The 26,609-nt window shown below is 37.0% G+C and overlaps 1 protein-coding gene across 1 annotated transcript in view; it reads left to right on the top strand.

Annotated features, from left to right (window-relative positions):
- The window catches only part of LOC129359787 (adhesion G protein-coupled receptor A3), a 169,491-nt gene that overhangs the window by 54,960 nt on the left and 87,922 nt on the right, over positions 1 to 26,609 (top strand). Inside the window, exons 9-12 of the mRNA XM_055029671.1 lie at positions 1,603 to 1,822; positions 2,476 to 2,625; positions 4,153 to 4,314; positions 4,642 to 4,875. Coding sequence (XP_054885646.1) covers positions 1,603 to 1,822; positions 2,476 to 2,625; positions 4,153 to 4,314; positions 4,642 to 4,875 — 766 coding nt within the window. The remainder of the gene's footprint in view (positions 1 to 1,602; positions 1,823 to 2,475; positions 2,626 to 4,152; positions 4,315 to 4,641; positions 4,876 to 26,609) is intronic.

The following is a 26,609-nucleotide window of genomic DNA, read 5'->3' as shown; positions in this document are numbered from 1 at the left end:
GTAGACTTTTTAAGGAGCTGTGAGCAGAAAACCAGAAAATATGCAGCAAGCAATTTTCTTTTAGGTAATTTAAGTCATTACAAAGCATCTGTTTCCAAATGCTACTGAAACACAGTGATAGGAAATGTTACAATCTGCAGATCTAAGCTCTTTTAAATCAATAATGAGTTAATAATTGTCTTTTTGGGAGATCAATTTTGGGAGATTGATTGATTAAAAACACTAGTTTTTTTAAAAACAATTTGTTTGTATTAATAGTGACTCTTCATTAGTACACACAGGCTCAAATATATACATGTACTTATGCAGATATTTGTTTAAATATTTCTTTAAAATTTTCATGCTAAGCATCAGAATTGATGGGTCTTTTTGAATTTGTTGGATTCCTGGTCCGGAAGTGGTTCTTCAGCACCATCCATAAATAGAGTTGAGTTCAGAGTAACTTGTTAGCCTTCTGTAAGGATTTCTGACCAACTTGCCTTGTTTGAACCCCCAACTGTATCTAAAGTTCACCCAGCTATTTCATATCAAGTTATACAATTTAGAGGTATTTCTCCTTCTTCATCATTCCATTCACCTTGTACAATATGCCCGACTACTTGCTGCAGAGAAGCAGACTCTTGGCATGATGCCACCAACAACATGTTACCAACAAATTACTTTTGGAATAAAACAGAATAACATTAAGTTTCTTGTTGTCTGTTGTTACAGCTCTGAACTATAGAGTGGGTAAAATGTTTGGATCATACTAAAAGAGTAAATCAATGCCAAAAAACCAGCAAGTTTTAATGGATCCTGCCAACTGTGCCATAAGTTATGGGCAAGTATCCAGCCAGAATGAAGTTAGAAGCTTGTTGGAGGAATTTTCTTCTTGCTATGTTGATAGTTATCCAAATATTAGTTGTGTTCTCCATTTGTCTATATTTCAGCATGTTTGCTTAACATTGGGTGCAAATGCATTTCTGACTGTAACTACAGATGTTTTGCTGGCTTTTTACTGTGAACAAAACGTAACAGACAGTGCCCAGAAAACGAAAATGATCCATTTTCCCGGTAAGCCAATCTGACTCCAAGTCCAGGTTGGTCAGCAGAGCAGTGCTGTGTGCTGCTCTGTGATGACATTATTGAGAAAGTCTAATTTCTTGCTTCAGAGGAGATTTTATTGAACTTTGCATGGTCATCAAAACAACAGCAATGTGAGAAATCCGATTTAAGTGGAATTGAGTTGTTAATGAGAGACACATTCACTGACATTTGCCATCATTTGTTGGATTCCTGGTCCAGAAGTGGTTATTTGTGGTTCTACTTTGGTGCACATTAAAGTGTTGTGCATGCATGTAGAAATGTTGGGTTCACACTCAGATCAATTTCATTATTACTTGGGTCTATTAGAAAAGAAATATATGCAAGATTTTTGAAAATGGTGTGGAAGGTTTTCAGAAAGAGTCATTTATCAGAATCTAAAGAAATGCTACAATAAAATATTTAATACAAAATATATGATTTAAAAGAATGTCTTAAGTAGAATATAAAACTTGAATTTAAATTTCAGGTTAATATGTTTCAGCATAATTTCATTTAATGATGTATTTTTGGGGCCAGATGGCCGAAGACTCTGGCCGGGATTCTGGCTTTCCTGCCGTGCGCTCCTGCAACCTTTGGATCTGCCCCCGGTCTGGCTGGCAGCACTTTCCACCGCCTCGGCCAACAGGAGAAGAAAGCATGGCGACGATGCGATCGGGCTGGGCGCTGGGCTGAAGAGGACTACACTCAGTGCCCGTATGCTAGTGAACTGACCCGCGTGCTGCATCAGCTCACTCAGGTATGGCGGCTCATAAAGAAACCAAATTGCTTTTTTTGTTCCGCAAAATATTTTGTTCATGTTGATTTTATTTTTTCTTGCTTACTTTGTTTTATATGTAAGATTTATAGTAAAGAGGTGCATCTCAAGAAATTAGAATATCACCAAACACATTTTATCTCAGTGGTTCAATTCAAATTCAGAAATAGTCATTATTCAGAGAGTGATACATATTAAGTGTATGTTTCTTTTGTCTTTTTGGTTGTTTTTCATAAGACCTCTTAAAGATATTCTTAATGCAAAAATGTTATTGTATTAAGATTTTTACCAGATGGAAAACCTGTGTGAAGTTGGCTTCCCCAACTTATTCAAAGCAAACTAAGTTGCTGTTAAAAGTTTGTGCAACTAAAACTTCTGTTTGTGTCACTATAATTTTAATGATAACTGTTTCCACAGGTCATGAAAGTTAGTAACAATATGGGTAGCTTTTTTTGGACTTTGATCAAATTCTAAGTCAATGAAGCTGATTGTAAATTAACTTTACAATAATATTCTAATTTATTGAGATGAGTCCTGAAATGAAATCCTGCAAAACAAACTGTTAAAATTGTTGAAAACTGTCAGTCTGGCTCTTTTAACCTAATACTTTCTCTAAATATCACTTTTTATTTCAGATACCAATTAATATCAGCAATTCCCAGCCTCTGGGTCAGCAGTTAGTGGCTTTTACCAGCAGGGCTGCCGACTTTACAGATGTTATGGACGTCATCTTTGTCACGCACCTTGTGGAAAGACTAACAAGACTGCTGGAGAAAAAAAAAGATGTAAGAGTGAAGGTTTACTTCTCTGCAAGAAAGTGCAGTTTTTACCTTGAATGAACTCTGGATACCAGAGGCAACAGGAATATCTTATATCAAGCTAAAGGTCAATTATGCAGTAGGAACAGTGCTGAGGCTAGCAAGTTAGAAGAATCTGTATTTGTTTACGCTTGCATGGTTAATCAACATAGGTCACTTTAGAGGAGATATTATTAGAAGATACTTAGTGTCCTTTTATCCCAAGGACAATGCACAAGAGGCCATCCTCATTGAGCCAATAAAAATAGTCAAATGAAGTAACAATGAAATGTATAATGAGTAAAAAGCAAACTGCCATCCCAAAGCAGCGATTAAGCGCCTTTGGAGCTGCTAATCTAAATTAAATCTCTCTTTTATGAATGAAGACACCATTGTCTACTTCACAGTTCTGACTGGGGTTATAAATGTACCTGTTGGAGGGGATTTATTTGATGTTAATGTTGTGTGTACTTGAATAATCGTGTCTACACTTATCCATTTTCTTGCAAATGCACCCATTTTGCCTCCACATCGCCAAAAAATGTTGTTGTTTTTCTTAGAAATGTATGTGATAGACCAACACAAAGTAATGCATCATTGTAAAGTGGAACAAAAAGATACAGTGATGTCTAAATCTGTTGTGTTGTAATTACAGTTTCAAATCTTTTGGTATGTTTTCACCAACTTTCAACATTTAGTCAATCCCTCAGTGTGAGAGATCGCTGGAAAAGTCAACAAGCCAACGCAAACAACTTTAACTGTTGCCATATGCTCATCCAGGTGGAGCAAATGCTGTGAATCAGTGGCTTGACGAAATCTGCTGGGTTCCCTTGGATAGAAAACCTTTTAAGCCATTTGAATAATAAACTGAACATGACTGCATTGTTTAATCAGTCCGAGATGCTTAGCTTGGAATTTATTCCATTAGAATTAATTGAGTTTTTTTGATGCGAGAGAACATGTGTTGTAAATTAGCTGTTAATAAATAAACCTATTTGAATGAAATTGCCACCATCACTATGTTTAATGGTTGGGATGTTGCTTTTAGAGTAAAAACATAGGCCAAAGGTTTAAACTCCAAACTGGGCTTCTTATGGCTTTTCTTCAACAGATTATCCCATTCATACTTTTTGTTCACTAATTTTCTCTAACAAGTTGCAATAATTATTTAAAATTGAATTTCTCTTTGGGATCAATGAAGTATTTTTGAATTTGAAACTTCTGCAGTCTTCACAGAACAGCTGAATTTATACTATGTGAAATCAATGGCCTATTCTGGATTTTGAGTACTGAAAACAAATGAAAGTCACACTACTCAGAGTCTACTTTAAAAACATGGAACACAATTTTGTTCCCCTTTTATTGATAATGTAGGACAGTTGGTTGCTCCATCACGTAAAATCCTAAGAAAACACACTGAATTTTGTGTTTGTGGTGTTAAAACATGGAAAACCCAATGAGCAAGAAATGCTTTTCAATCATGGTGTGTAAATGTGGCTGCTTGTCTTTCTGCAGCTGGGAGACTACATCTCAGGCATTGCCAGTAACATGATGCTGGTGGAGGAGCACATCCTGTGGATGGCGCAGAACGAGGCCAGAGCGTGCACGCGGATCGTCCAGTGTGTGGAGCGTATTGCCGACTTGGCGCTGACAGAAGACAATCGGGTCATTTCTAAGGTGCGTTACACTTCAGGTCAGAGAGAGGTTATATTTTCTTTCTAAATATCACACTGCTTTGCTTGCTCTTTTGTCTCAGAATAATGAAGTCTAGATGGGGCTTAATCAGACAAGTAGAGTAATGAAACACAAAGATAAATTGCTTCCTCCCATTGTTTCATCTTGCTCTGCCTATTCTCTCCTTCTGGTTGTCACTTGGGTTAAAAGCATATGCAAAATGATTAATATAAAATTTCTACTCCTATTCTTTCTCTTTTTGTTACTCTTCAACCCTTCTTTCCTCCCCCCATTTCCTACTCTCCTTAACATTTGGGGGATTTTCCATAGGTATCTGCTAACATAGCTCTGGAGGCTTTTTTGATCAAGCCGTCAAACTTTCTTGGTTTATCCTGCACGGCGGTCGAGCAGACCCCCACGTCCACCAGCCTGCCCGTCCCACACAGCCACTCCTACCGCGACAAGGACAAACACGGAGAGCAGGAGGCTGCAGGAGAGTCGTTGCTCAGTTTCAAATGCCACACTGTCAACAACAGTGGCTCGCCAGCCAGTCAACTCAGCAAGGTAAGACGAGCAAATAAGCAGTGTGAAAATTTGTAAAATGTCCCAGTTGCTCCATTGCTTGGTGCAATGTGTCAAAGGAATCAGGAAATGACATGGTTTGTGTAATTTTTGACTACGTAGTGGAAGGCTGTTTGATAAGCTTAAACCTTGTTTTGTATGCCACAGATCATCTCGGGGTTGTACATGGGTCAGTCCTTTCATACAAGTCAGCAGCTTGGGAGTTTGTGAATGAGAATCAATCTTCAGTGATGGATATGACGGCCTTGTGTTCTTGTCGCTTTATATCAGTGCCACCATGGCCCCAGTTGTGGCTGTCCCAAATGACAAATAGATGCATCTGCAGCAGGCAGGCCAAGCAGTTTTATACCCTGGATCACCTGAAAAATAGAAAATAAAAGTTGGCATCCATTTATTAATTTCATAGAAAAAAAAACTATCATTATGTATGTTTTTAAACATGCAAGTACAATCACGGAAAGGATAAAGATAAATATGTGGATTTTTTTCCACATTTTACAGATTTTTAGTTGTATTTGATTTTCTTCTGCTTTCGTCTAACTGTGTGAAATCCCTCTGGTCTTATCAGCATTTTCAGGGCTGCTTGTAGCTCCAGGCTATGGAAAACTAGTATTTATGTAGAAAACTCTGCAAAGGTCACACACTCAGAAATCATAGTTGGGCTGCCTTTAAAGAAAGTAGAAGAATATTGTAAAATCAGTGGTTAACTTTAGACTGTGTTCATCAAATGTGATGTTAAGATCATGGTTGTTACTCCTGCCAAAAGCTCACATGCACTCATCATTGGCATATGTCTCACATATTTTTTTGCTATTAATTATGTTTTTAAACAGGTCTTTGGGACTGCACTAATAATAAGACAACTTGCATAACTTTAAAAACAAAAATTAGTTACAAGATTTTTAAATATATTGTAAGTATTTTCTGATGTCTAACAGATTAAATATGTCAATATAAGCCCTCAATATTATTTAGACAAATATTTCAGGTTTTGTAGCTATCAATAATTTTCTGAAATAACTCTCCCTCTTATTTATATAATCTGTAATTCCAGCTACCTTTTAGCTTCTTTTGTGTGTTTGAGATCATTGCCACATCAAAACATCCATATTTACCTAAATTTCAGCCAAATAGTAGTGATTGGAAGTCCTCTGTCTAGACTGCTCCATCCAGTTTTTGAGGTGCACCAGATCACTGACAGCTAAACAAACCACTCAGCTAATGGTGCCACCATGCGTGGCAACTGGTGTTGTTCTTCAGTTGGAAAGCTTTACCTCGACTTCTCCCAGTATTGTTCCTGACATTCTGGCAGCTCGCTCCCTGTCCCACTTAATTATGAAACTTTTCTCCAGACACCATTAAAACAATACATTATAACCTGCCCAATCAACATTAACTTAAAAATAATTTTGAAAAGTATTGTCACTGTATATTGATTTATATTACCCTGTAAAAAGATGACTGGTACTCAGAATTAATGACATCAGTGTCTGGGCTGAGTGGATTAAAACTCCAGAATGACGCTGTTTGTCTGACACTGTTTGCCATATCACCGTCTTGGCTTTTTATGGTTCTGGCTGAATGTTTTATTCTGGTGTGACACTGCATAAATATTTTGGATCAACTCCTGATACGATGCCTTGTTGAATAACAAATAAAAATTCAAATACATGCACAGTCCATTCCAAGTTTTTTGTACTTTCTTTACAGTCATTTCATTTTTTACTAGTGATTTGTCATCATGCACGTATGTTACTAGATGAGCTGCATAGTCCATACTACAGCCAGTTTTCAAAGGTGTTTTTAAAGGTCTGCTTTTAAATATACTCCAGATGTTATTTCATGACCCTAAACAGGATGTTTATGCTTAAGTGTTGCTTAATTAAAAAAAGTCTGCATAAAATTCTCCACAGTGATACAGAGTCCATTAATGCTGCATTATGCCTCATTTGCACAGTATGGCACAGATCGGTGTGATTTGGTAGCTATTTTGTCTTTTTTTTTATTATAGAAGTGGCATAAGAGGGAAAAAACACTGAAAAATGATATATACTCTTCAAAGAAAACTGGATTTTTAGAGTTAGATCTAATCCTTTGTGAAATTTCTGATCTTGACATCTTCAAGCTACACAAATTTTCCATTTGAAGTGTGAAAGCGGTGAGTGCAAACGCACGTCAAATTAAATACTTTATTTCAACCGGAACAAATCCCTTCATGCAGTGTTGGCGAATGCAACACAGCAAGAGACAGGAAACAGAATATTCTAACTAACACTGAAAACAAATTATCCGACTGAAGGCAAATGCACTACAGGAATCAATTCTAGATGTGAAGTGTCAGGTTCATAAGAGATAAAATATAGTTTTAGCAGCTGTTAATGAAAGACAGTGAAAGCCTGTTGAGTTAAAGTTACCATTATTTTCCTTCACCGGAAAGGTGGCACGGTTTTTCAGAGCATTCTTTCTTGTGCACGTTGAAAATACTGGGTATCAAATATCAGAAACAAATTGAAATGCTCCAAAGGAGCACTCAAAGACACGCTCCCATGTGACTCATCAGTCGACTTGTCTAACACTGCTCAGTTCAACAGCCCACAGTGAAGACTCCTGTATGCACGCAGATCTACGACTTGTTAACGAGGAGGCACTACAAAAGGTGATAATATGTCAAAACAGATCCTAGTTAAGTTCATGGGATGAGCTCATCGAGATGTTAAATTACCAATAACTTGACGTCCCCTGTTTTTGTGGAGTGACAGATAAATAGGTTGCGTAACCGTGTTGTTGTGTGTTGCAGATTTCTGCCCAGGTTCCTCTTGAAAGTGAGTTCTGGATCTCAAAGGGGTTTTACCTGGTTAAATTAAAGAATGATAGATAAACAGACACAGACCGAGATGACTGTCACTTCACTTTGACTTTAACTCCTTTAACTTGAAAAGACTTTATATCTCATACCAATCAGTGCCTCTTGCAATGCATGTCATTTTCTTGTTTCCATAACAAGCACATTTAAGCTAATGTGCTTGTTGATGAAATGTGAAAACATGCAAACTGTCATATTTACCTGCCTTCCTTCTGTGAAGTTCTTGCCATCCTGTGATATTAGGACACTGTGCAACCCAGTATGATAATATTAAGAAAACTAAAAGTCAAAATTCTGATATCTGATCCTGATATCTGCTAAATATCTGCTGACAGCAATGTTCCCTCTAAGCTGCGCGCCTGCGCAATCGTGCACTGCTCACATATTCTCAGCGCACAAGAAAATCTATGTAGCGCATAAAATAAAGTCCAACGTAAAGAGGACATTGAGCTCAGACATCAGTTTTGACTATGGACCAATAAATTTTTTTTCCGTACTACTTTGCGATCGAACTCAGTGAGTGACAGGAATCCAGCCAATGATACGATACGGTTCACTTTCGCTACGTGGGTTACGTGCCTTGGTCATATGCGCCGTGCAGGTGAGAATAGTGCGGCAGAGTTAAGAAACGTGAAACCATCACCTTATCATGTCTACATGGGACATCCACTCACCAAGCCAAAGTAAAAAAAAGAAATGCACTTCTTCTAAGATCAAATGGAATCAAATCAAATGAAAGGAATGGTCTGCATTTGATATTGAAATGTTGAGTTCAGACTTTGACTATGGATAAGCAGACATTTGCACACTGGCAAAGAAGTATGAGGCCATTCTCCTCCACCCACAGATTATGGAGGCCATTAACAGTCAATATGCTGAATTCAAGAACATAAAGCAAGAAGCAGACTGACCCATAAACCTGGGCTAAGTGTACAACCACTGGAGAAGTGAGAAGGGCAGATGTGAAAAAAACTGTAATTAAATATTTTACAAGAATTTATACTGCATCACAAGCTACAGAAAACATTTCATTGTGCAAAATGTGAATGTTTTAATATGAACAAACATTTATGTCTGAAAGGTGTAATGTCTCATTTCTCACCCGGGCTGAAGCAGGACTCTTACCTATAGCATGCATCTCAGGAACAGCAATGTTTTCTTTCCTTTTTTTAATTTAATTGAGCAAATCACTTACATTAAAATCAAACGAATAAAAATTGCTGATGTAATTTGATTTTTTTAATAAGCCATTCAACTTTCTATGATCCCAGATTTATGATACTTGTGCGTGGCCACGCCGTGCACACTGATGATGCTCACAGTGGTCCTCAGTGTGCCCAGGAAGCTTGTGTGTTTGCTCAGACACATGAAAAATTAGAGGGAACGTTGGCTGACAGTAATGTTTTCCAGTCCAGAGCAGACATACTGCAACATTTATTGTTGCCTTTGGTGAGAGGGTTGTGTAAGTCAGCAACAGTGATAAACCACACGGTTTATTTATAATAGTTTTATTCCGAAATGTGCAATATATCATGTCATAACCATGAAGCGACATCAGTGTGTGGAACATTGCAGTCGCTGAAGAAGGCTTGAACCCAGTATGTGGTAGACACAAGCTCAGAAAAACATAGTTGTTGTAATACAATATTTAAATATTGTGATGATAATATTGATTGCAATCAACACACCTTACTTTTTCTTCATCGTGTTCCTTAACACTCTTTATGAGCTTTAGCATATCACCTGCTAAAAATATTGTCATAAATTGTTGTGAAATAAAGGCAGCAAAATAGATCCAACTGCTGCAAAATATTATTGATATGCTGAGTTTGCATTAATAATCCTACTTAATTTTGCTTTCAGCAGTGCTTTGCTATTCCCCAGAGATATTGTTATGACAATTAGAGTTTAATAGGTTGTGGATATTGACTGGTTCAGATTCCTCTACTTGTGTTAGGCTTCTTCCCTTTGGTTTGTATTTAGTTCAGCTCTGTGCTCTTTGTATCAATTTGTTATTTCCGTGTCTTTGCTTCCTGCACTCCCCAACTGTCCCTCATCTCCTCATTAACTCACCTGTTTAGCATTCCAGTAATCAAGCTCCTCAGTATAAATCTTAGATTTTTCTTGGTAGGTGTTGCAACCATCCTGTGTTCCTCCTGTGATTTATTAATTAAAATTTTCCCTGCTCTCAATAGATTTTTGTTAGCTTTTGATTTTCCCTGTTTAAAAAAAAACAGTTTTCATTCACCTGCTTCTTGCCTCCTCTCTGCGTTTGGGTTCTCCGCTTACTGACGGAACAAGTGTACCTCATAAAGATCCCAGTGCTGCACAGATGCTCTCCTGCTGGAGCTTTTCTCTTTTTTTCATTCTTCTGTTATAACTTAAAATGTTGCTGATTTTGTTGTAGTCTGTAAAACTCCCCATTATTTCTCATGTTGGGGTCATAGGAAGTAACTTTGTTTTTTTCATTAGCATAGAATATGTTAGTGTCTTAGATCAGTTAAAAGCAGCATGAAATCAGGGAGCTGTAACTCAATGCACTTAAATAGTTTTTTTTAAATAAAAACATAATGTTTCTAATTGTGAGAGGGTAACTATATTTTAAAGTGTAGTTTATGTAAAAGAAAAAGAAAAAAAGAAGCACATGCACCAACTCTTCTGTGACAAACTATTTCCTCTCTTTGTGTAACTGATTGCCTGGATGAGTGGTCTATCTCCAATCTGGCAAACACTTACCCCTCTTTAAAGTCCTTTTTATGTCCAATTGCACTTAGACTTGCAGCATATGGCCCTGCTGATTGCCACCTTCCTAAGAGCCAGCATTATGCTTTATACCGCTGAGACATTAATCCTTGTCACTTTGTCATTTTTATATATATTGACATATATTATCAGTCGTTTTTTTTCTTTCCTTTAAACAATTTCTTTAATATTTGAAACAAATTATCTGCATTTCTTTTAATAGACTACATTTCTGAAAAACTTACACGAATAATCAGGAGTTTCTGGAATTTAAAAGTTGGGTGTTTAATATCACTAGACACCAATCTGATGGTGAATGTCCTAAATAGCAATTATTAACAATAAATATCTTTGTTGTTGAGTTCATATATCTATTTATTCAATAATTTAGCTGTAAAAATGGCTTTTGGGGTTGCTTACTCTGTTGGTGTGTGTGTGTTTTTTAATTAAAATGTGATTAATTACAATTCATTAATCACATACCCTGCACTTAACTTGGTTAAAAATCTTAATCAAGTTCCACCACCTACAGAAGACATAATCTGATGCAGTCAGATTTCAGTTTTATACAGTGCTAAGCGTCGCTGTCACTAATGAAGGGAAGTGTATGATGATTTATTAGTAATTTCTAGATTCTAAAATGTTACATTTTCTTGATCTGTGAAAACCAAGATTTCCAACATTTTGAAATGACTTTATGATTAATACTAGAAATATTGTTTTTGCACTGAACTCTGTTGGGATGAAGCTAAGAACAGCATCTGGCTCCAAACCAGTTTTTTCAATTTTTGTTCAACAGTAATTTGACTGGTTTGACTGAACCTAAATAACAAGTCTTTAAGAGGATTAAACTTTCATGGAAAGGGGATGGATGTGTGTTTTTCTAAATAAACAGGACACCCACTGGAGTAAAGACTGAGTGATAAAGAAAAAGCTAAGGAAAAGCTCACATAAGCACAAGGATTTGCCTGCACAGAGGTTTCAATTGAAAACTACTTTGCACTCTCATTGTTGTCTTGGAAGCAAAGTGTATTAAAAAAGATTTGGCTGCAACATCCTCCCAAACAATCACATCTGCTTCTTCATTCCCTCACACTTTCTTAGGGTGCATGTGAGTGACTGAAAGCTGCTCTCCGGTGATGATTTAGAGTCTCAAACTGATAAGCTGCAATCAACTTGCTACCTCTCACCTAATCCCTAATGATTTGGGGAACAATGACGTGAAAGGTCTGCTCTAGAGCAACTGTTTGGAAGGCCTGAAAGTTGTTTCTGCCAATATATTACAATATCTCACCAGCTGGAACTGTAATGGCAGCAAGACTTTTAAATGAGAAAATCACTTAGTTATTTGTCACGTCTAAAGAAAAAATATGCAAATAGATCCACAGAAGGCAGAGGGCATTTGTCATTTTCAGCATCATGATTATTGCAGACTTGTCTGCCTTGCACAACAATTATACACGTTGAACCTTTGCACAATTTCTAATTACAACTGGATATTTCAAAGTATTTGGATTTCATGTGATAAACCAACATAAAGCAGTCCTTTAGCTGGACTACTGTTGGCCAGTTATGGTGAGCATTTGTGACAGGAGCAGCAGAGAGGCCTGTGGGAAACCTGGAAGAGCTTCAACAAATCCGTCTGGGTCTGACTCACGATATAATATGTTCTGTCGTATTATTGAGGATGTTTCTGATAGATCTTTCCTAACTTGTCCAAGGAAGCTTAATAGTTCTCCGTTAACCCTCTCCAGGCAGATGTTGCAGATTTGCAAGAGCTCAGTGCTACTTAGCTAGTCTTTGCAAGTAATTTCAGCCTGAAAGGGTTAATATGCCCTTCATGTCAGGTTCAGATCTGTAAAGCTTTTAATTGAGAGTTTTAAAAGTAATTTCAAAAGGTTTTCAAAATCCTTTTAGTGTTTTTCCTGGAATATAAGATTCACCCCAAAATGATGTTAGTAACTGATGATGTTCTGCATAGAGTCACAACTAATCATCGTAAAATTACACCACCATACGGCATCCTATCTTACTTCCTGAGTCAACAGGCATTATCCTTGAACTGAACTGTAGCATGAAGATTTCATTAAGGTGAAACAATATTTCTGAAACAATATTTGTCATTTTAGATGTTCCTCTTCTGGGTCATTGACAGATAATATGTGATTGAGTGTCCCATCTCTTCCTACTTATAGACAATCTCTCACTGTTCCCCAGAGGTTCACAGGTCTCTGCACACTGCTTACTGCTTTGCAAAAGTATGCAAACACCATTTGTCGTAATAAAACCACACACGCCAATATATATTTACTGGATTCATTGTGATAATAAAATAAGCTTTTACCAACAGCAATCTGACAAGTGTAGATTCATATTTAGCCCTTGAGTCACTATTTTGTAGCACCAGCTTTTTCTGCTTGTCATTTGAATTGTTTTTTATTCCTCACTTCTAATTTAAGTGTCTCTGCAACTTTTTCACTGACTTGACTACTGTGTTTTCACACTGCTGTTTGTTCACTAATGTTCTCTGAAAAATCTCTGAGGCTTTTCTTGGATTATACTGATATGAAATTACACACTAGAAGATTCTATCTGACTTCCAGAAAATAGATTGACCGAGATTTCATTTCACAAATGCATGCCACAGTTTGCAGATTGTTGTTAAAAACTTCCCAGCTACAAAGTTTTTTGAGTCGCTCTGTCAAATACAATCTTTTTAAAACACACAGAAGGTACTGTGCATTAGCCTCCTTTAAGGCTGGATTTTATTTCTACTTTAACTTTGAAAACTAGAGAACGGCAGCTTAGGTGCTAGAAAATTATATATTTTATGTGATGCAAACTGTGAACCTGTGGAGTTTCTGCTGGATAAAGTGGGAAATTGTTTCCAGGCCCAGTTCCACTCATGACTACATTAAGGCTCATAGCCTACATGTATCAACACCAATGCATAGATTATTTTGTCTGGAGCTTCCACTCAATTACTTTTCCCTCTGTGTCTGTGCTTAGTTCTGTATTGCCAACAGTTCTTCCTCTATATATTCTCATTCATACAGATATCCATAAATATCTGATAAATGACATAAGCAACTCCTCCATTTTTCCAATGTGGTGGAATGAGTTTATTCTGACCATATTATCCACCAAAATGCGCTGTGGAAGCAAATATCTCTTCATTATAACCTCATGATCTCAGCAATGTGCCATTATTCAGCCATGTGGAGGAAATATTTACATTTCTGCATCTGAGATCCACAGAAGAGGCATTGCTGTCACCATCCTGTCATAAACACTAAACAGTCTTAAGGATGTTGCCAAGACTGCTAAGAAAAGAAGAGAAATTGATCCCTGAATCATCTGCATTAAAAGCACGTTTAATATTCTGAACCATCACCATTAGCACTGATTTGCACAAGAGAAACAGAGCAACCTTGAAATCCTGCACAGGAAAATATTGACATCACACATCATTCAAAAGAAATATAGAGAAATCATGAGCTGTTGGCTCCAATTCACAACACGTCATCTGAAGGCACTTTACAAAAAACAATCTACTTTAAATTGATGCAGATTTAAAGTAAAGTACATGCATTCCAATTAATCCTAGTTATCAAACATTCTAGTTGTCAAAAATATCTGTTTATTTTATATAAAAAATAACAAAATACCTGGCAGATTGCATCAAGTCATTGACTTCCAGCATTCACTTCTCCTGAATGAGCATGTAGCAAATGATGCAGTTGACAATCTCTTGCGTTGAGTCATTGACTTTGTGACAATCTCCTACTGAGCATGCATGTAGAGAGAAACCTTCAAAGGAACCAGAATCAGCTTGATGTGAACAGCCGTCTGCTACCACTGACTACGGAGCAAACACATGCACACGCACACACACATGCACACACCCACACACGCACACACACACAGAGCAAAAGAAAGAAACAGATGCACTTATCAAACTTTGGACTTGATCATAACATAATGTAAAACACAGACATATAGACATCTAATTTCTTTGAAATACTTTTCTCTACTTCATAAATGTACTTAAATGTACGTTTTACAATGTGCCATTATGCGGCTGAAATAAAATTATTCATGATTTTTTGTAGCTTTACCAGATGTGCAAACAGATTTGTGATTATGCACAGTTTAAAAGCTATGTTCTATGACAGCGGTGACTTGCTTCATTTGAAAGCAGATACATTAATCAATAAGAAAATTCAATATGTAAAACATAACCCACATTTATACAAGAAAACCAAATAGATGAGAACCAAATAAAGGTGATGTGATCATTCTTTTCTAATTGGAATTTGTTAGGGATGTATTATGAATCTGTTTCCAGTAAGCCGCATTTAAAGTGCTTTACTCCAGGATGAATATTGCAGGGGCTCCTCATTAGCTTGTTGACCTATGACTCAGAATGCAGGGGTCACACATTAGAAAAAATCTTCCTTACATGTTTGACATACAAACAATTTGAGGTTAATTGCATGGATGCTCAGCTACGATTAACTGACAAAGTCAAATGGTTTCTGGCATTAACAGTGAATCAAAAAAAAAGGCTTGTAATTGCTCATGCTATTTCTTTTGATGAACCGGGGATTGAGCTTGTGTATGATTTTGGGAGCATTTATGCAGACTTGCATTGTTGAACTTACTTATGCATGCAAGCCTATATCATTTCACATCACGGATTTGATGAGATGCAAAGTTTGAATCTTAAGTATGAACTGTTTGTGTATGCGTGTTTGACCGCACATCCAGCCATTACTCTTCAGTGTGAAGGTAAATTTTTCTCCCTCTGAGGAATCACATCTTTTTCTCTCTTTGCAGCTCGATGATACAAACAGGCCTGTGATGCAGCAGTGAGAGGCCTTGAATGCTAAACACATCATAAGAGAGGAAAGCAGAGGGAGAAAGGGGAGATGAACGAGAGGAGAGTAGATAGAAAAGAGAAGTGGGAATGGAGGATAGTGAAAGAGAGAATGGATACAGTACAGCCAAAAATGTCAAATGAGAGACTAGAAAGGGGCTCCTACTGGAGCAAGAAGCGAAGCTGTGAGATTCAGTGGGAATAAGAGTAATATTAGGAACAAGAGGCGAGAGAAATTGCCTAATCAATAACTGGAGATCAACAGACCATTGGGGCTACTGTCTATTTCCATTGACTCAGAGAAAAAGGATTTATTTCCATTTATGAAAAGACAAGGAAGCTGACCTCCTACCTCATGTATTCTGCTTTGGACATGTTCTCTTATGAACCCATCTCACTGCAATTAGCTAAACTTTCTCTTTTTTTGCATTTTCCTAAATCAAATGCTAAAGTTTCCTTTTTTAAAATTACATCTTCCCAAAGTTGCTTTAATACCATCTTCCCAAAGTTGCTTTAATACGCTATGAAACATCCCATTGAAGGATACAGAAACATCCTCTGTGGGCTGTGTTGTCCATTGCAGAGTTTAACTGTTGCATAACAATGATTTCCATCTCACTCTGCACAACTGGGCACAGATGAATGGAGCCATTTGCTCATTTCTGATTCATCTTTATTCATCTAATTTTTTCCAGCACTTTGTTTAACTCCATTTCATCAGATGAGGATGTTCATTTAATTCACAGATATATCTCAATAAATACGGCCACTGCATAAAAATATATAAATTATAGGAGTTGCACTTTTGAATTAAATTTAAGAAATCATACAGTTTTTGATGCTATTCTATGTTGCTAGGACTCACCTGTATACAGTCAATTGACTGTATACTCCTATAGTTCCTCCAATTGTTCTCAGAGACGCCAATGATGGAGCTCCAATGCTTCTGATAAGCTTAGCTAACTCACACAACCAGAAGTTTTATAACAGCTGCTTCCACCAAAGGTCTCCATCTTTTGGTAAATTGCATGACCTGACATGATGGTCAGAATAAAGACACATCTTGCTTAGCAGAGTTTGCACTGCAAAAAAAACCACAACAAACTTTGAAAGTTTGTTCCAGATTAGTGGAGCATAAAAACTGAATGATGCGAGTCCTCCTGAATTGACTGCTCCACATCCGGTTGTCTGTAATGTAACTTTAAATTTTCACTTTTGAATGCTTGTTTGCACTATTTTGCTGCCAGATTTTATATGGACTAAATGAACTCACAAGTTATAGAGTCCATTGCAGCTGGAGGTAGCCTTCATGTAAACAAAACAATAGAACTGTAGTTTGTAATGTCAGTGTGAAATGTCTAGTGTATGGAGAACAGTGAGAACAGACGCAGTTAAAAAGTATTTTTTTTCTTAAGTACCCCATCTGTGTCATTCTCTATTACAGAAGAAGTGCTGTCTCTCATGTCGGCTGGGTGATATGTTGCAGTTCTCACATTGGTCAAAAGTTATTATTATTTGGCCAATAGATGCAGAGATAAAGATCATCAAGGCTAAAACATTCTGCAAATGTATGACTGCCCTACTTATTACTGCAGTAGAGCTTAGTGGAAATTTTCCCCCCACTAACAGGAGGACTAGGACCATCTGTCAGCTTTCAATGTTCTCTGAAGCAACCTTGAGATTTATTTTACCAGCCGTGACATATTTGACAAAAACTGCACGTCTTCAGCCAACAGCACCAATATGGTTCAAATCCCAGTGTAAACCAAAGTAAACAAGCAACAACACCCTCCCAACTAACAAATGAAGTCCAGCCAGGAACAGAAAGTTGATGGCCTTGGCAACAGCCAGATGTTTGTTTTGCCTTTCTAGAAATATTCTTTGAGACATATGAAGGAATAGTGTTCTGTATAATAAATGCTTTTCCTTCTTGATATAGTAAATCTTCTAATTCGAACAGTTTAAATGGCTGTGTCAACTTGGTGACAGTTGATTATATTTTATCTCTGAGGCCAATTATCTGTGCCTCCACATTGACATGACATTAGGTCATTAGACCAGGCAGGAGCTGAGCTTCCTCCCCTATTATAGTCAGATGGCATTTATCATCATTGCCTTCTCATTTGCACTTACTTGACCCTTCCCTTCAGTAATAAAGAGGTAGGTTGGTTTGCTTAGTTTGATTTACGCTGCATTTTATTTATGCAGGGAGGGGTGAAGATTGTAATGCCTTATTGCTATGCATGCATGGTTTAGGTCAGAGGTGTCTAGAAACATCATGTTAACCTGCTAAAGCCTTTTGAAAGCTGGTTTTAATTTGTTTGGGACCTTAGATCCTTTTGGAATATCGAGGTATGTTTTAGTTTAAACCAGCTGACCCAAACAGTTATCCTCATATGAAAGAAAACTGGTTAGGATGACGACAATCAGGGACAGTCAAGGAACTTCCAACTCACATTTACCATTAAAAGAAATTTCCTGAAACACCAGTGCCACAGAAGCTTGTGGGAAGCCAGTTTCATATTGACTTAACGTGAAATGGTGCTGATCAAGTTCCCTTCCCCTAAAATGTGTAGCTGTCCACTTTAACAAGACAAATACCTTCTTGAATGAAGGTTTTCATTTAGGTAGAATTTGAACTATGTCTACAATGATGGGTAGTGTGTTTGAAGGTGTGAAAGTGAGGCTTTAAAATATGAGAAAACTTTACTAACCTTCAAATGTGATGGAGGGAACATTATGGTACCTGTACGCTACAAAATTAATAAAACTATGGAGGTGGTGGACTACTTACCAATCATGTGAAATTAAGCTAGATGACTGAAACTTTCCCAAAGTTGAGTGTTTGAACTACTAAGTGATCCCAAATCAACAAAACAGGCTTTAAAATGTACAAAGCAGACGAAGAGCCTTATATTTTCTACCTTGTCATGATTTTTAAGGACAAGTTTTGTTTTCACTTCAGTTTTGAGTTCTGAGATTTTTAGTGTATTTTGCATTTTGCACTATCATTTATTTGTCTTTTGTCTTGTCCTTATTTAATTCATCTCTGTATTTTCCTATTTTCCTGTATTTATGTTCTTCTGTGTTTGATTGTAGTCTTTACAGACTGTGTCAAAGCCATTCTCCCTCTGTGCTCCAGTTCATGCTCCCCCACAGCTCAGTGCGCCTCATTTACTAAAATAAACTCACCTGTGAATTGTTCTCCCAGGTTATATATTCAGTCTTCTATTCAGTTTTCCTGTTGGTTTCCTTTTCAGTCCCAGTTGTGTCTCAAGTTTTGATTCCTGGTTTTATTTTAAGTTTATATCTGCTTAGGATTCTTTATTTAAAAGAAACTAAAACATTTGCTTTTCTTATGATGGCCTCGCCAAACAAACGCCAAACAAAACTATGTTTTGTCAAATATAGTATTGACTGTTTTGACTGGGATAACCAGTTTACTGGTCAAATGTCCAACCATGTATATGTTCCCCCCATTTCATCTCTATTTTAATATTTATTGACTATTAGAAAGGCACTGGATCCCTGTTTTTGAAATTATAAAACTATTAACAAAATATTTTTCAAGCAAAATTATTTAGCACAATCAGTGTATATAAACTCTTGACTAAAGATCGAGTAGCACACACATTTTTCACATATTTCCTTACCTGTTCTCCTCATGTTCTTCTCAGGTGTTTTAAATGTATCCAAAAGCTGCAGATGCTCAGCCAGATTACTGAATTCAGCTCCGATGCGCTAAGTATCCGAAGCCTGTCCTGCTTTATCTACCGCCCTTTGCTTTTGGTGTGAAAATCAAAGTTGAAATGATTCTGTTCTCTCCTCCTTTTCATCTCTGAAAGTAGGCGCCAGCTGAAAGTAGGGTGAAGCACTTGGGCGTCCTTTGCAATTCATCTCGTTTGGTCCCTTCATTGGCTTCTCTTCCACACCATTGTGTTTTACTCATGCTGTTCCAAGCTAGTTTCGTACTCATTTTTGTTACTTGACGCCCATGTCATATGGAGGGTTGTGAATTAACTTGAGAGAACATATTGCCCAAGGTCACCATGAAAGCACAGCACTGGATATGTATAGAAATAGAGAGAGAAAAACAAATAGGTCTTGTTCACTTGATTGGAGATTCTGCTTAGTAATGGATAAAGCATCAAACTCCCATTGAACAGCTGTTAATATAACAGCCTGTCAGTTCTGCAGATCTTGATGTAAAGCAATTTTTTTGATGGGATTTTTTTTTCTTGACTATAAACTCTGCATCTGTTCGTCAGCGCTTACGTTTAACCTGAAAGTTTTCACATGTGCACTGTCTGTAGGCTGCACAGTACTATAACAATAAAGTTAATTGATTTTAGTGACTTAAGAAATAGAAATCTCACAATGTGAAACATTTTTATGTTTTTGTTCATTTTGATAATCAACTGATAGAACAGGGGAGCTGACATTGTAAATCAGTTAGTTCTCAATAGTCTCACTTAATTAAGTAAAGGTCAAATAATAACAAACAAAAAGTGAACTACTGTCAGTCTTTCCAGATTCAACCGTGACTCTTATCCAATGACTTTTGTGGATAGTCATCAGGTGCAGCGTCCCTGCAATTTAAGCAACGCATAGATGGATGGATAACTTTAAAATAGAAATTTTGATACATAAATGTTCTGTTCTGGCAGTCAATGACATATTCCACAGATCAGAGAAGGCACAAAACATCATCACTTCCTTTTGAGAGATTCCTAGGTTGCAGTGTATTAAGGGAAAGTTGAGGGGAAGGAAAACATTTAGGAAAATGTCTGAAATTTTTTCTGAAGCACAGTCAAGTGAGGAATTTAGGTACAATTAAGCTGTAGCTGGAGTCAGGTTTTCAATAGGTGGCACAGATTTTATTAAACACTGAGTTTTGTGTTTTTATGGGCTGAAAGCCATAGTGCTTAAGCTATCAGTTTGTACTTAAAAATGTTTCACATTTTCAATTGAATGACTGAAATTATTAACTTCCTATTAATAATTATTGAGATTCGCCAGTATTTCCTGCTATTTATTTTTTCCACTTTTTGTTAAAATGCTCCATCTGCTCTTTCCTTGTAAAACTGCCTTTCTCTGCAGCTTCTTCCTCTTCACCTGTTTAAGAAGCAGTTTATTGTAACATCCATGAAAAATATGGAAACGAGAGAGGGGAGCTGGGCTATTTCCTAATTATTCTGTAGTGCTTGCAAGTTGCACCATCTGTCGAGCTTCTGCCACTCCTTCAATTAAGATTCTTAGATTGGCCAGATTCGAGTTTTACTGCTCAGCTAGTGTTTGCTCAGATGAAATCTGCTGCAAAAGCACCGGCGTTCACAAGTTATAATTACAGTGACACAGTGTTCTGCACTTAGCAGTGGGATATCACTTGCATACTCTGTATATTTCTCTCTAATTATTGTTATTGCTTGTGTGGAAATAGTGGTTTTCACCCCCTGCTGTAGCCACTACTGCAATGTTCAGGGCTGTAAATTTGGCATAGCAGTTACAAGTCCTCCCACAGAGTGTCCATAATTTAAGCAAACAATATAAGCTGCTTATTTTTAATGCTCCGCACACTGACGCAGCAACTCGCACAAATTTGAAGTGTTTCATGTATTTGGAATTCCATTTTCAAAATCTATCAATAGGTTGGTATGGTGGCTGTGAAAGCTTTCCATCATGCTGTGATGCAGAATAATCGGAGCGATCTATCTGGTTGATTTCCTACATGTTCTGCTGTGGAGAACATGTAGTGCTGCTGAAGAGTAGCATACTGGAAAAAGTAGAAATATAATTTTATCATAAAAAATAAAAATGGAAGTGTTTTTTTTTAAACATATATTGGGCTTCTACTGGGGCCATATTGGGTGTGTGAAGGTAACAATCATGTTGCACGGACTGAAAAGCTTTTGTTTCATTGAACATTATGTTATGATTTCCTCTCAATTATTAACTTTTTAGCTTTTGTTTACAACTTAATGAAATCAGTTTGGACAAAGTGAAACTGCATTAAAAAAAAAAAATAAATAAAATAAAGTTAAAAAAATTGTCTTTAGAGTTTTTTTAGCTCCAAAATTTCACTTTTATCTTTTCTGGGTGAATCCAGGGGGAGGGTAAAAAAATCCTCTACCTACTTTTATTTAACACCAGATGTTTATTTATTGTCTCATTAAGATTTATTTTCTCTTTTGCACTTGTGTAGCCACAAGGATCACTTCGAAACTTTGTCTTCTAGAGAATGCACATTGAGTACAACGATAAACTGCTCAAATGCTTGAATTGACGACTGTGATATCTTAATGTGGAATTAGTTTGGATACGTTCATATATTTTGGTCTCTGTAGAGAAAAGATGTCAGATTTCAATACCTCCCTCCAGTGGTCTACATCTTAATCATTGTTGTTCACAGGTTTATGAAAGGAGGAAGGGAGTTCTGTGCTGCTTGATTACAGATGCACTCAATAACTGCAATTTTATTTTATTTTCCTCAACTCTATTGACCTATAATCTACTGTATGACATGCCTCACTGAGCCGTTTCAGTTTATAATGTGAAGCATTTGTAAGATTTTCCTAGAAACTCTGCTGTTGGGAATGATAGCATGATTCACACTGATTGCACTCTCTCTTTATATTTAATAAGAAGGATATTGATATTGATCCAACAACAGTTGCTTGTTAAAACATGTCTGTTTAGAGGAGTATGCTCACATGAAATCCTGCTAAGAATAAAGTTAGAGAAGAAAAATTATTTGCTTTGATTCCCTGCCTGTGTGATGACAGCTCACTCAAATGAACTAATGAGCTTCTCTGCTGCCGGTGGAAGTTTATGAGCTTCTCTGAGTCTAATTATGATCCTAAAGCATTCATTAGGAGCAACTGTTTTACTTCAAGGCGAGAAAAGCAAACTGGAAGTTTAAATTGTGGGGATGTTTTTTTTTTTTTTTTGCAGGTTCATAGTCTTCTCTTGCTGACTGTTGATTGCTTTGAAGAAAAAATATATTATTTTAAAGGGTTAGTAGAGTATAAAATCAACTCTTTTGAGCTTTACGTCATGTTGAAGTTTTCTTTTGATATTTTCTTTCATGTTTGAAAAATGCTTTAACATCCCATGGCACATGGGACAAAACGTCTCGGTGGACCTACCTCCACATTTGAGGTGCAGCTCCTCCTCAGAGCTGCCGTTTTCACAGAGCAGCCCTTCCCCACTCAGCTCCTTCAAACTAGCCAGCAGCAATTGGCAAACGCCTGGCAGAACTGCACATTTGTTCCGCTCATTATATCAACTGTTTTGGTAAAATTGTTGTTGTTTAATAGGGTTTATAGCATTGTTGTGATGACATGCTAAAGGCAGAGTGTGAGAAAGGGCAATAAATTACAAAGTGATATTTCTTTAAGTCATATTTGAGACATATAGCAGGTAATACTGCCCCTTTAGTAGTATTAAATTAGAAAATTATTTTAAAAAAAATATTGACTGTCTAATGAACAACTGTCAAGTTAGTAGTCTTCCATTTTTTTATTAGCTGTAATCCTCAAATATTTGAAATATCAGTGGGATCAACTTCTATACTGATATCTGTGTAATTACCTAGTGAAATAATTTTTACTTAAAAAATTGGATAACTGAAGTTTTAAGTTTTGAAAACATGACAGCTGATTTACTGAGATTCATCTCTTGGTGTGAATTGACATTAAAAACCAGAAAACAGATTCCTGCCTTATTTTCTTTGCAGGGATCTCTGCAGCCCTGCAGCTTTATAAATCAAACAGAGGGCAATGCAGCATTGAGCAAACAGTACATGCAATAACACTGTGCTGTGTTGGAAGACGTACAAAGGAATCTGTGTGTATTCAGTCACCTCCTGAATTTCTTGGTGTGTTGATCTGACCTTTTTTCTTTTCCCACCCTGTCCTTCACAAACATCCAGGTATGAAATGCAATTTTTTGCAAATTTGTTTCACTGGAGAAATAAGTATTTTATTGCTTTAGTTTTATTGGTTATTTTAGTGTGCCTATGGTATATTTTCAGTGGAGCAACATTATTGTAATCCAGTCAGAAGAAGCAAAGAGATGTGTGAAGTAGAGTTATAAGTCCAGTGAAATGCTGGTAATATTCCTTTATTACAGAGCAAAGGGGTCAACTGTTACGGTAGTCGTTCTGCTGCTTGTATTTTCTCTGCGGTTTGTCCATGTCCCTCATTAAGTCACCTTGTTTTTCTTGCTCCAAATTAGACAATGTGTATTCTCAAACTGAATTCAGTAATACCTGCATTAAAAAGACTGAAGTGTTTACTCTGTTATGTCTGAAACTGACCTGTTACAGTATGTGACGCAGGACCGGACTGCATTAATTACAATTACAATTTTTCTGCACTGACCTGGAATTTTAATCCCTCATCAGGCAACAGTTTGTTTACTTCGGCAGGAGGGGGCGGGGACGACCGGAGAGGAAGCTGTTCATTATATTTCTTCTGACTGGACTCAAGCATCCAAGTTGACCTAAACCAAATAAATGTCCAAGTTGTACCTTTTCAGATCCAGAGTTTATCTCATTTCTTCCTAATAGTAATGTGTTTTTATTTCTAGTGCTATACACAAATATATATTCAAAATACATTGCAGAGAAAGTAAGAGTCGGAAGAGAGTATGTGTTCTCTGAACCTTTGGGTTTTACTCAATGGAAGTGACATGGTCATTACCAGGTTCAGAAGTTATTTAAGTTGTTGTGTTCAAAAGTTTGTGTTTTTCTTTTCTGCACACATGCAGCAGACCACCTGGTTACACCCTCCCACTTCACATCACAGTTTGTAGTCATTTGACAATCTTTTTAGGCATTTTGTGAAGAATCGTACAAACGTATATATCCTGACCGGGTCTAATTAAAACTCCTCAAAAGTGTTCATGTCACCTGCAGATACAAAAACCAGAAAGTGTATGGAGAGAAGTAATATCTAATGTGAAAAAATAAATCCTTCTGAGTGTGAGGTTGAGCTCTTGGGTTATTTGCAGTTTCCCAGAGCATCACGAGGCCTGACATTTTATTTTTTCAGATAAAATGAAATGAAAACTGGGAAGATTGTTTTCTGTCAACTGTTTAGAAATTGTGAATAGTCTTTCTCACTTGTAAAATAATAGACTTCAAATAGTTTGGAAACCCGTTCCACCTTGATGAGCTGCAACAATTGCTCCTACATGCTCAAAGCCTATGACTTTCCAACATGGCATTGTGTTAATACACACCTGCATGTTCCAGAACAGCAAACAGAGACAAATAAAGGAAACATCAGCTTTTAGAGTTGACAACACTCACTCTGTTTTTAACACTGCATGATGAAAACTCAAGTGTTTGTGAATAGCAGTACTTGGGTGTACCTCTTAAATAAATTGGAGGCAGAAAGGGTATTGTTAGTTTTTAACACGCAACTTTTATTCCACCTTTGAAAGTTAGCATATTGTTGGTGGTTTACTGGTGATACTAAACACATGACTAATTAAGTCATGTGTGATTAAAGCATTTGCATTATTCCAGTACTTTATTATTCTATTATTTATGTTCATTGAGAGAAGTTATATAATTGCTGAGTGCAAAATATCTGCTAACTATCCAAGTCACATTTAATGTCAGGCTACCCTGATTACCTCATTTCTCACTGCTAATTAAAAGCAGAATCTCAGCCCAGTAATTACAAATTACAGAGAAAGTGTTGGAATTTGTCCAGAAGACAAAGAGACAGAAACATTTCACCCATAAAGCTGAGGTGAAAAACCGGTTCTTGCTTCTGAGTGAACAGCGTAAGAGTTCAGGTAATTTTCCCAGCATCTGTCTGCTGTTCTGCCTCAAATAACAGGAGTTGTCTAATTATCCCTCCTGCTCTGAATTTGCTCTTTCTCCTCCTCCATCTCTCTTGTGCACAACGAAGTCTCCAACCTTTTCCCCTGCTGCGTAATCCAGTGCAGTGCTGCTCTGTGCTCTTTTGAAGAGCATAAGCAACTCCGGGCCCCACTAATCCATGTTGGCGCTCTCAACCCTTTCTCTGCACAGCGTCCAACACAAATTCTAAGATGAAGGATCATCTGCATGTATTTCCCAGAAGCTCATCTCGTTAGCTGCCTCACATTGCATTCACGTTGCCTCTGGCCATGTTGTTTCACTTCGGTCTATTGACACACATATGATTTAGTCAGCTTGTTACAATGAATCCTGAGCTGTTTCACTGAATTAGGCGTATAATGAAATTGGTGTGGCTGCATAGCCGGTAATTGGGGAACTGAGTATATTCAGTTCATATGAACAAACCAGAAGTCTTATTAAAAGAGAAAGTCACTGTCATATTTGAAGGTGATCAAAGTTTTGCTGCCAAACACAAATACAGAGCGAATGATTACATGCCACTTGAACTTCTTTGCACTTTCTTAGATTACAAACTTTTCTGTATTTACTGGGACATTATGCAATAGTCCAGCATAAAGAGTGGCATAATTGTCAAGTGAAAAGAAAAGGATACATGGCTTTTCAAATTGAAAATCTGAGAAGTCTTGCATCCATTTATATATTTATATTCAGTCCTCTAATGCCTCCAAATACAATCTGTAGCAACTAACAACCTTAATAGTTTGCTAGTTGCACACTTCAACCTATACTGCAACAGTATAAATACAGCTGTTATGTGAAGGTCTTAGGTTTGTTTAAAAACATCAGTAGAGAAAAAAGCACACCAAAGACAAAGAAATAGAAATCATCTACATCTTATAAAACAGTATTCCAAACTTTGACCATCTTAATGAATTGAATAATACGGCTCTTCTCCTAAATCGACTGACCAAGCAAGAATGGTATTTCTCAGGGGAAAAAAGGTAAGAAGCCCTTGAATACCCTTGAATATCCTCTTCCATATTGCTGTGGAAGAGCCACAGCAATATGCAGGCCATAAGGGAGAATCTGCTAACAGGACAACTATAAAACGTAAACTCCACAAAACTTCATAAAAGAAAGGCAGGAAGAAAACCAATATTCGAAAGAAAGCCATAAGATGTCCTGTTTGCAGTTTATTAAAAACCATTTAGGGGACACAGCAAAGCTGTGGAAAAATGAACCATGGCCTGATGAGACTGCATTCAAAATCCTGAGTGGTTCCAACATTACGGTGGCAAAGTTCAGACATAAATGCTATTTTAATGTTCACAGACTCCATTCACAGAAGTTCTAACTATTTTACAAAGAATGATGGG

Source organism: Poeciliopsis prolifica, unplaced genomic scaffold (assembly GCF_027474105.1).
Source record: "Poeciliopsis prolifica strain line A6 unplaced genomic scaffold, Auburn_PproV2 SCAFFOLD005, whole genome shotgun sequence".
Classification (NCBI taxonomy): Eukaryota; Metazoa; Chordata; class Actinopteri; order Cyprinodontiformes; family Poeciliidae; genus Poeciliopsis; species Poeciliopsis prolifica.
The sequence above is the reverse complement of the archived record's forward strand: the minus strand, read 5'-3'. Positions and strand labels throughout refer to the sequence as shown.